Raw genomic sequence first — 11,001 nt, 5'->3', positions numbered from 1 at the left:
GCAATTGGGTTGAGATTATTTACTGCAGCAGCATTTTGTGGTGCGGCGGAATTTTGTTGGCTCTCAACAGATGTTGCAGCTGCTCAGCAAATGTTGTATAGTCTTGCTTTAAAGAACTGGGTGTGGAATTAAAGTTTGGCTTTGGCTTTAAAAGATAAAGAACCAGAGGTGGAAAGAGAGAGTGAGCTAAGGTTCCTATCCCCTCTTTTTTCAGTTTCCCTCAATTAAACCGTACCAGATACACCTGAGGCAAGAATACAAGACATCATGAGTCAAAATCATATGCACATCATAACATTGCAGGGGGGCATGTAGTATTTAGTCATTCAGTCAGTCATTACGCCCCATGCCCCTACTGATATTTTTCTGTCATAACAATGATCATCCACTCTTTAAAGCAAATCATTATCCTTATGGATGATAATGGAAATGTGTTACAGTATTAGGAGCTATGTGAGAAAATTCCAGCTTCAATGTTTTTAATAAAAGATAAAAGCCATAACAATCTAAGGCAGATTAATGGTTAAAAAAAGTCATTCTGTACTCAAATGTCTCTCCTGAGCTGACGCAGCTTTGCATCGAAGGAACTGACTTTTGTGACATTCAAATGAAGAAATGTTATACAAACCCAGTAAGAATTTAATCACTAGGTCTGTTTGTTTTGAAGACGCTTTTGTGAATAATTTGGCTCCTGGTAATAACCTTCTGAACAATGAACACTGAATGAATCATGAACAGGTAAAGCTGACTGCAATGGTGGTGGTTAAACAATGAAGACAACACACGACCCCGTACTGTGTTTAATTACGTCTTTTTTCATTACCAAAATGTATTCATGCTGGTCTTCTTTTTTGTGCTGCATACCAGAGGACATCTATGCTACCACTGTAAAGTTGGTCTTGGGGTCACTTCCTCCTCGACTGTTGTGTCCGATTCCACAGCAAGATATTCAGCCATGTATCATAAAACTAGTTTTCTTCCAAATATATTGATATTTTTTAAGTACTTAGTTATATGACTGCCTTGTTCTATATCTAGTATAACATTGTAGACTGTTTTGGAAGACCCACCTTTGACTATCCTTGAGGGCACCACCACGGAAAATGAAATGTAGTTTGTAGTCTAAGGCAGACCTATAAAGACTTTTGCAGCTGGATGAAGAGGGATTTTTATAACAGAGAAGACAGACATATATATATACACAGTACCAGTCAAAAGTGTGTGTGTATATATATATACATATATATATCTATCCTACCCACATTAGAACCATAGGAATCGACTTGAAAATCTGTTAAGTCGTCCTTTAATATTCATGAATAACTGAAGTAAAACAATATTCTACATATAACAAGATTTACTGTACATGAAATGTTCATACATTTACTGTAACATGTATTCTGGGAATTGTCGGCTGGCCTAAGAACAATTTTAGCAATTCACTAAGAATAACAAAAGGATTGATCACTAATGCTAAGAATGAGCCGCATCAGTCAGTTATCAATCATCCTTCACTTCTGGACACTGAAAGGAAAGCAGTTTCATGTCACTGACACAAAAAGGCCGGTATCCAAAATATTCTGGAGAAGAAGCGGTCGTCTCCAGGAAAGTGCTGACCCATCATTGTTTAGATTCTGAATGTGGAGAGGATGTCTTCCACCAGGTGCTTGTAGACCCAGGCATCCCCTTTCAGCCTCTGGCGGCGGATCCCAACAACCTCTGGCCTCTGCAGCAGGCACACCTCCAGCTCAAACATCATGTTCACCTTACCAAAGTCTCCCCAGGTCCGGCATTTCAGGGTGTACCTAAATTAAAGCACAAAGAAAAACAACATGGAAACATTACAATTCAATCATGGGATTTGTAGTCTGGACAGAGAGGGGGAGAAGAAGATAAGACGGGTCATCTTACCCTTTCTGTGTGAAATCAACGTTTTTCTCGGGCAGGATGGAGAGGATCTGATTAAGGATCTGGTCTGGGTTGGTCTGACTTGTTAGAGTAACGTTGTACAGAGCCTATAGGAAGACATATACGCTCATCAGAAAAGCTGTGTGTGCCACAGAATACATGACAAGACAAGGTGTTTGCACATACCTTGATCTTCCGTGGGCCGTCTCGCAGGGCTCGCCTCTTGCTGGGAGTGAGCATGGTTATAACCTTGTCCAAGCCTCTCTCCAGAGAACCAAACATCTTCCCACCTCTTTTCTTTTTCCCGCTGTCTCCCATACCAGCCATGTCCAGAGACCGAGATCTGGGAAGCAAACAGGGTCTCAGAGGTAAAGAACTTTTACCTGTCCCTCCAGCTAAATCACATGTCCAATATTTCAGTACTTGACATGACGTGTCACTCTCCTGCTGTTTACCATTTCTGTTCAACTCTTTCATCATTTAGGTGATTATCTGATTCAATTCGGCTTCAAATAAGAGAGCAACTTTGTGGTTCAGTCTCTTGAGACCATAGTCCAGCAAACCTAAACATGAAGTTTAGCCTCTCTCTTGTCTTGCCAGTGTCCATATTCACCCTATTCAGTACCCCAAACATTTCTTTTCCACACATCTGACTCCATCTCATTTATCTCACAAACTCCATCCATCCTGTACCCCATTCACTCACCTTCGCTCAGGACTGAAGGTCATTATATCAATGTTTGCTGGCTCCTTGTTCTCTGCTATTCTCTTCTTAGTGGGCTCTTTGGAGGCACTGCCTCCACCTACAACACACATACACACACACACTTGAGTTTAGAGAAGTGAACATAGACATAATAGATCACTTCTTAAAGCCCACGGACTATTGGTGAGTCACTGAAAATCAAAAACAGCGTGTTGGTTTTGAATATTTCACTAAAGTCCGTTTCAGACACAGAACAGCATTGCTGGATTAATCAATCTTTTTGTCATTCCGACATACTGTAGGTGTCTTGTGTTAATATTCATTATGGCTTAATTCAAACATGACAAACGTTTACACAAATGCACGAGAGAGCAGAGTTAAGTTAAAAAATTCTTCTCACAGTGAATCCACTTATACATTTTGGCATCAATTTGATCATAAATTCTAGAATTTTAGTGCCTATTTTATAAAGTCCAACAGTAGAAGTTAAGTTGTGATTCTCATTTAATTTCTACAGTATTTGCTCATATGCTCTGTAAAGCTTTTTTCTGGATATTCATTTATTCATCCATTCAGTTGGTTGACATGAATGAAAATTGAAAATATATAGAGTGCACTGGTTTGATTATTTTTGTGCTGAGGCCTTTTTAACCGATTTACCCTCAGCTGCACCACACATTTAATCTCTTTCTCTGCATGTTCAACCTGCAGCTGTGCTCTTTACGTTAATCTGATGGCATTCAATTCAGACTTGTGCTGTGTGGAAAATCTTATGGAAATGTAACAAGGTACAACCTAGTAAGATTGCTGTTGTGACTGTTAACATTCAAACATAATCAGGTAAAGCGGTGCATGTCTGAAAAGGGCTCAAGTGTCACTTGGCATCACATGGCTTTGAGTTGGAAAAAAGCTGACACAAAAACTATATGATACTGTCCTGATTCCTGACAAGAAGAACAAGATGTTTTTTTCCAACCTTAAAGCCACTGAAAATAAAATAAAAAGGGGAATACTGTGTGGAACTCTTTGTTCTTAGGCAGAGATCTGGCTGGCTTTGACATTGGACTTGTGAACACAAAAGCATAGTATACACGAAGACAAGTAGTCTGACACACACAAAAAGAGAGCTATGCTTTAGTGGCATGAGAACACATGTCCCTACAGCCCACGCAGGACAGTGAGCAGAGGACAAAAAACAGCTACACCTGTCACAGCACACACCTAGGGACAGACACACATAGACCACTGTGTGTGTGTGTGTGTGTGTGTGTGTGTGTGTGTGTGTGTGTGTGTGTGTGTGTGTGTGTGTGTGTGTGTGTGTGTGTGTGTGTGTGTGTGTGTGTGTGTGTGTGTGTGTGTGTGTGTGTGTGTGTGTGTGTGGACAAGTATGTCAGTACGGGAGCTTAGAGAGCAGGAGCCCAGATAAAGAGAAGGACCAAACCAGATTCCAAAGGTTTAACATCAACTAGGTCAGCTGCAGTGTGTTAGCCGGCTTGTGCTCCAGTTTATAGCAGAAAATAATGACACTGGACATCTGAGCACAGAATTCACTTTGACAAACAATTATGACTTTAATGATTCTCCATTTATATTGGTGTCCTTTATTTATAGATAAGTGAATAGAATTAGCTTCCTGATAATAACCTCACCTTTGAGTTGACAGTGTTAATTGTGTGTGTGTGTGTTTGTGTGTGTGTGTGTGTGTGTGTGTGTGTGTGTGTGTGTGTGTGTGTGTGTGTGTGTGTGTGTGTGTGTGTGTGTGAGAGAGAGAGGGGGGGGGGGCCTGTGTCCATTTTCAGTGTCGTAATGACAGCTAAATCATAGAAATATGAGTGGCTTTGGGTTAAAAAAAAACCCAGGCCCAATAAACGAGTTTATTACCAGAAGACAATTTACTTGCAAATGCGTGGCATGTGGATGTGGCACTTGTGATTATGAGAGTTGCATGAGACAGAGAGAGAGAGAGAGAGAGAGAGAGAGAGAGAGAGAGAGAGAGAGAGAGAGAGAGAGAGAGAGAGAGAGAGAGAGAGAGAGAGAGAGAGAGAGAGAGAGAGAGAGAGAGAGAGAGAGAGAGTGAGAGAGAGAGAGGGAGAGAGGGGGTCAGATAAATAAATGAAAGAGGGAAATGTGGAGAGGGGCAGTTGACTAATGCAAATAATCAAATAGATTGCTCTCCAAGCCCGTGCTTGGAGCAGAAAACAATTACAGTATACAATCAATCTACAAGACAGAGTAAAGCTCAGCATTCATTTCTGCTATTTGTCAAGAGATAGAGAAGTTATTCTTACCCTTAGGTGTGAGTGCATTTGTCTTGTTGTCATTGACGTAAGCGTTTTGGTTTGGTGTGGTCAACACATTCTTGTTGGGGCGTGCATTCTTCTTACTGGACGCAGGAGTTCGAGGAAGAGGTAACACAAATATTTCAACATCTTTCTCCTGCACAGCAATATTCTCCTTGTTCTCACTTGTTCGCTCTTGGTCTCCGTCCCTCCGCCCTTGGCGATGCTGTATTGTCGCTCGCCCCCCTCTCTGGGGTCGGGCTGTAAGCACATCTTCTCTCCACCAATGGAGATGCCAGTAACTTAAGGAATAAGACATAAATGTGGTATGAGTATTTCCCTAGAATAGTCGTGGTCCCTCTCCCCTGCTGGTACAAGCCTAAATAGAAATTCTTAATTAAAACATGTTTCTCAAACTCTGTGATAGACAGACGGCAAAAACACATTTGTCCCAACGTCCACACACCGTTTCTTTGTTGTTCGTGGTTCTTTCTGGCCGACTTCTAACCCCTTGGGGTGTATGTTGTGTGCCAGAAACCCACGGGCAATCATCAATGTATTCTGAGCAAAAGTCCAGAGAACCTACAATCACAGCATCTTCATCTTCGCTGAAGTGAAGGGTTTCTTTAGTCTGGAGACCAACAGAAAAATAAAAGGAAAAAAACAAGTAAGACAAAAAGATCAGTTGAAAAGTTAAATTAACTAAAGTATGGAAGGTTACAGGATAAAGTCATAAATGCTCATGATGGAGCCAGAACATCCAGCTCTATAAAGACAGAGAACAGAGAATTGTGGGAGTTGTCGTCCCCAGTCCAACCTGTAATCCTCTGTGTAGTGGAGATCTGGAATCCTCACGGCCAGTTGGCTCAGGGCGCAGGCGGACTGGCTTGCCCCTCTGCTTCTTTGACAGCAACAGCAGGTAGGTGGCTGTGATCTGGTCATACCGCCACTGAGAGAGTGAAGGTGTATTAGTATGTATATCTAACAGACACTATGTAAAATATCATATTTACACATTAAAAGGATATGAAAATGATTTCTGCATCAAAAACACAACAAAATCAGTTGAGGATGAACTGATTAGCATAATAAACATTTAATGCTAAGACTGAAACGTGCAGCCAAACTGGAACATACCTCCTTGACCAGCGCTGTGGTGCTCTCTCTGGATCGTTTCATGTTGACGGCCATCTCAGTGATACAGTCCTCATCAATATGACCAAGCTACAAAAAAGAAAGAACCACCATATATTCACAAAAAATGCAAGACACACTTCTTTTCACAGTGTTTATGTGTGAGCAATAAATTATTCTCAAATAATATTCAGTTTAAGAATAAAGGAATTTCTTTCCAGAAAAATACTTAAATGGAAATTGGAGCAAATTGACAAAAACTCACAAAAATCTATTTCACTCATTTCAATGGCAGTTTGAAATTTAAAATCTATTTTCTTAAATAAAACAGACAACACACTGCCTGAAGTTAAATGCTGCTTACATGTTTATGGTTGTACAATTGTACCTAGATGTTTATGCATGTATGTGTGAGTGTGTGTGTGTGTGTGTTTGTACCGGCTGCCTGCTGTACCACTCCACAGGGCTGTTGTAGTCTCTCATCACCCAGGGATGGTTCAGCAACTGTCTGACAGTAATACGCCGCTTGGGGTCCACCTAGAGGACACACACAGAAACTACACCTCAATATGGAGACTACACACTTCGCAGTTATGTCTACAATATATATTGTACATATTGTAGAAGAAAGAAAGAAATCATGTTCCAATTGTGTACAATGTTTTTAACCTTTATTATGAGTTCAACACCATTTCTCTCCTTTTTAAATGGAAAATCTATGAGACAGATCCCCAATGAGTTCTACTGTACTAGTTTCTGTGAAACAATGAAAAACCATGAAGAGAAAGCGGCACAGCGGGCAATGTATAAATATATGATATATATATATTTATAAATGATGAATATATACCTGCATCATTTGGTTGAGGAGGAGGATGCTACCTGGAGAGAGCCACTGAGGATTGTCGTATTTACCTCTCTAAAGATAAAAAAAAAAACACACATACATTAACATATTATTAAACAGTAATGCACTAAAACACAGAAACAAACCTAAGACTTGTCTGGTTTTTGGATTTTCTCAGCTGGTATTATTACAATAGTGAATGTGACTACTGTAACACCTCATGACAGCTGTTAGGAAGGGCCACAAGATATTTAGGCTTAATTTAGAAAAACCTAGCTGGGGTTAAGAAATTCAAAAAAGACATTTTCTGAGATGTGTGCTCATACACACAACAGAACTCTTACGGAAATTTTCCTATAGAGGACCATGCAGTTGTCGTCATCGAAGGGCAGGTATCCACAGAGCAGAGCGAAAAGCAGCACTCCCATACTCCACACATCAGCCTGGAGGTTACACATCACACAGCAATATTTCAACTTCAAGGATTTCAGTCATACACCAGCGAATATGATCAAGACACCATGAAAAAGCTGAATTGCGGAACAGGGCAGTAATCATGACTCAGTGAAAACAAATTCAAGTTTTGTGAATTTTAAATAAAAACAAAATTGCAATTGTTCCCCCATTGGGCTCAAAAGTTCAAAATATCATTCAACATGCACCTCTCACCTCTGAACCAATATATGCTTTTCCCTGGATAAGTTCAGGAGCAGCATAAGCAGGGCTCCCACAACATGTCATCAGTTCATAACTGAGACCTCCCTAGAAGACAAAAATAAAATACATGTACATATCATGTTTATATGCACTATTCAATGTGTATGAGCACACTTTCTTCAGGTATCATCTTCTATCTGTTAGACCTGTACAATCTAAGACATTACCGATAAAACAGAAATAATCAAGACTGAGTAGCCAATATGACAGCTTAAACACTCCATATTTTTTAGACTTAAGATGTTGTGATGTACCTTGGGTTTGGCACACAAGCCAAAGTCTATTAGCTTCAAGTTGTGGTCTTCATCTATCAAGAGGTTTTCCTAGTTGAGGAAAGTTCAGAGGGACAAAAATTGGAGCAGATGTTAGACTCATGTGTAATAAAATGCACAGAGAAACAAAAACAACTTCATAATAAATATTGTACAATCCATCTCTCTCTCTCACAGAAGCTGAAACCTGTTTTTTCCTCTCACTCAATCTTTCACATGCAAGCAGTAGCTGTTTTTACCGGTTTTAGGTCTCTGTGTGCATAGCCCTGGCTGTGAACGTATGCCAACGCAGACACAATCTGCCTGAAAAACACCCTGGTCTCCTCCTCTGACAGACGGTCCTTTGCTATGATATAGTCGAACAACTCCCCTCCTGGACAGTACTGTGAGAGATGAACCAAAGGATAGTGGAAGACAAAGAAGCCAAATGAACGAACATGACAGTGTTACATCCACAGTTACACATGTTCTCTGTGTGCGTGTGTGCTTACCTCAAGAATCATGAAGATCTGGGTGGAGGTCTCTATGACCTGGTAGAGACGACAAATGTGCTGATGACTCAAGTTCTTCATGGCCTCAATCTCTACCTTCACGCGGGGCAGGTCGTCCTGGGGACAGCAATGATATTATTTTTTATTTTGTCTCTATGTACACTCACCAAGCACTTAATTAATAACACATGTACAATATAATGCAATCCAATACAACAGCTCTGCCATAAATTCAACTTTCACAAAGCTTATACCTTTTCAATTTTTGTTGACATTGTCAGAAAGGCCATAATTCAACTCTATTATATTATTATCACGGTCATACTGGTTATTGGTCTACTGGAGTGCCTATTGAAAAGTGTTCCTAATATTTTGTCCACCCAGTTGACATACATAAGGGTCTGGTTTGCATTAGATTGCACAGGTGTTACTAAAGTGCTTTGTGACTGCATAAGTGTTTTTGTTTAGCATTTAATTTGCTAAATAATTTCTATATATTTATTATATGATGTTTATGAAACATATAAAATAAATTAGAAAATCTTCAAAAACTTTGTGAAAGAAAAAGCAGACCAAAATAAACAATAGTGAAACAAAAAAGGTAGGGATAGTGGCAAGCAAGTGTGAAAGATTAATTGGCAAGCTGCAAGTCAGTCTAAGACAGTTCTGAAATTTGATTAAATGTTTAAGACTGTAATAACGCCCTCTCAACTTGAGCATTTTCTTGCTTTTCCTTACATCACTCCAGACCTTTGAACATTTTGGTTGCTGTTCCCTCACTTTGGGAATTCATCATTTTAGGGTGTGGTAACTTGTGATGGTCATTTTATGGACCTTTTACTCGGCACAAATTGTACCGCCTGAAGTGGTTGTTGATCATGAAATATATAGTTAGTTGCTGCTTGAAAGTGAAGATTTATTTTAATGACTTCTGTTGTCTTGTGCTGTGTTAAAGCAAACATCCACAGTAGAAAACGTCTAAATAGAGGAAATGATATTTTTTAGACTCACCCCTAGATCCTTCTTGTTCATGATTTTAATGGCAACTTTTTCTCCTGTCAGGATGTGCCGACCTAGCTTCACTTTAGCAAAACCACCTGAAAAAAACATATAATTTGTAAGAAACAATAGCACAGACGGTATGGCACTTGCAACGCTGTTTTACACACAAACACACATTACCTGAGCCGATGGTGTCATACACCTCATAGTACTCGTGGAGCTCGTCGGCCCAACGGGGCTCAGTCCTTTCCACGGGCATCCTCCCTGCCTCAGCCTAACAACGTAACCCTCCCTGGGAGACAAAAAACGGCCTGAAACACCACAGAAGCACTCGTGGATAAAAAAAACTAAACTAGAAAAGACAGAATTAAGTTAGCTTCATATTCAACCCAAGTCCGTTAGTCGCTATAATCTGGCGAACTAGCTTCAGCTAACAAAAGTCGTTAAAACTACCAAAAAGTAATACAAGTAACGTTAGTAAAAAGCTACAAACTGACTGAATGACGCTTATCGACTTTAGGAGCTTACCTGATTTTGTATGAAAAGTCTGTAGTTTAGCCAGTTAGATGCCGGGTGCCATCGGGAGGAGCTCTGTAGATGTTTTGTTACTCAAATTTGAATTTCACACGTGACATCTACGTCAACTGCATTTCCTCCTTCCGGTGGGGTCATTGTGCACCCCCATCTGGTGAACAGTGGTACTGCAGCCCTAAAATGAAATAAAAAGCACTGCCGCCACACAACCACACATGGCCTACACTACATCCTATGTACAGTGTTGGGAAGTAACTAATTACATGTAACAACGTTACGTAATTTGATTACAAAATAAATGCATCTATAATCCGTTATAGTTACTGAAAAAAACGTCTAATTAAATTATAGTTACTTATGAAAATGTTGATGATGTCAAAGGGGGTTACATCTGAAGTCAGACCTTTAGGATATATTTTTTAAATATTTAATATGTTACTTAATAAATATATTGCTCTTTTTAATTGTTTGAAAACAATAATTTCTTAAAATATATATTTTTGTAAATAAATGATGATATGGGCTTATTTGGAACATACATAGGCTTAAATGGTGTCACAAGTACCAATTATTAAGCCCATGTCAGATCTTTTACTTTTTCATAAAATATCTTCTATCTTATTATATATAAAAATCTACATGAGCTAATGAACACATTTTCAAATGAGAGATAAATCTTGCTTTATAAGAAATGATCTACCTTCTAAACCATGTTAGTAATCACGAAAAACACCTGCACTTAATAGGTACACTTACCCTAACAGCCGAAACATTTGCTAGAAAATTATAAAAGTAATCAAAAGGAATAAATTACATTACTTTGATTAAGTAATTTAAATAGTTACATTACTTATTACATTTTAAATAGGGTACCAAGTAATCTGTAACCTATTACATTTTCAAAGTAATCAACCCTGTCTATGTATAACATGAAAGAAAAAAAACTTGAATTAATCAGGGAAAAAACTTCTTTTAAAAAAAATCACATGTTGCAATATATGCCAAGTCAAATCAAGTCAAAGGTATCTTGGGGCACTTTTCACATAGAGCAGGTCGAGATCGTACTCTTTAATTTACAGAGATGCAACACTCCCCATTATCATGTGTATTA

The 11,001-nt window shown here is 39.1% G+C and overlaps 1 protein-coding gene across 1 annotated transcript; it reads right to left on the bottom strand.

The window, feature by feature from the left end:
- Positions 1 to 1,304: 1,304 nt before the first annotated feature.
- melk (maternal embryonic leucine zipper kinase) lies at positions 1,305 to 9,936 on the bottom strand. The gene is given in 19 exon segments (XM_062429384.1): positions 1,305 to 1,805; positions 1,912 to 2,015; positions 2,095 to 2,251; positions 2,615 to 2,711; positions 4,903 to 5,143; positions 5,145 to 5,195; positions 5,360 to 5,524; positions 5,711 to 5,842; positions 6,031 to 6,117; positions 6,466 to 6,564; positions 6,878 to 6,946; positions 7,219 to 7,317; positions 7,544 to 7,636; positions 7,846 to 7,914; positions 8,103 to 8,246; positions 8,355 to 8,471; positions 9,366 to 9,451; positions 9,537 to 9,648; positions 9,885 to 9,936. Coding segments are annotated over 18 exon segments (2,067 nt in total). The 5' UTR covers positions 9,616 to 9,648; positions 9,885 to 9,936; the 3' UTR covers positions 1,305 to 1,627.
- Positions 9,937 to 11,001: the final 1,065 nt, after the last annotated feature.

This window comes from Scomber scombrus, chromosome 2 (genome assembly GCF_963691925.1).
Source record: "Scomber scombrus chromosome 2, fScoSco1.1, whole genome shotgun sequence".
In the NCBI taxonomy this organism is placed as follows: domain Eukaryota; kingdom Metazoa; phylum Chordata; class Actinopteri; order Scombriformes; family Scombridae; genus Scomber; species Scomber scombrus.
The sequence above is the reverse complement of the archived record's forward strand: the minus strand, read 5'-3'. Positions and strand labels throughout refer to the sequence as shown.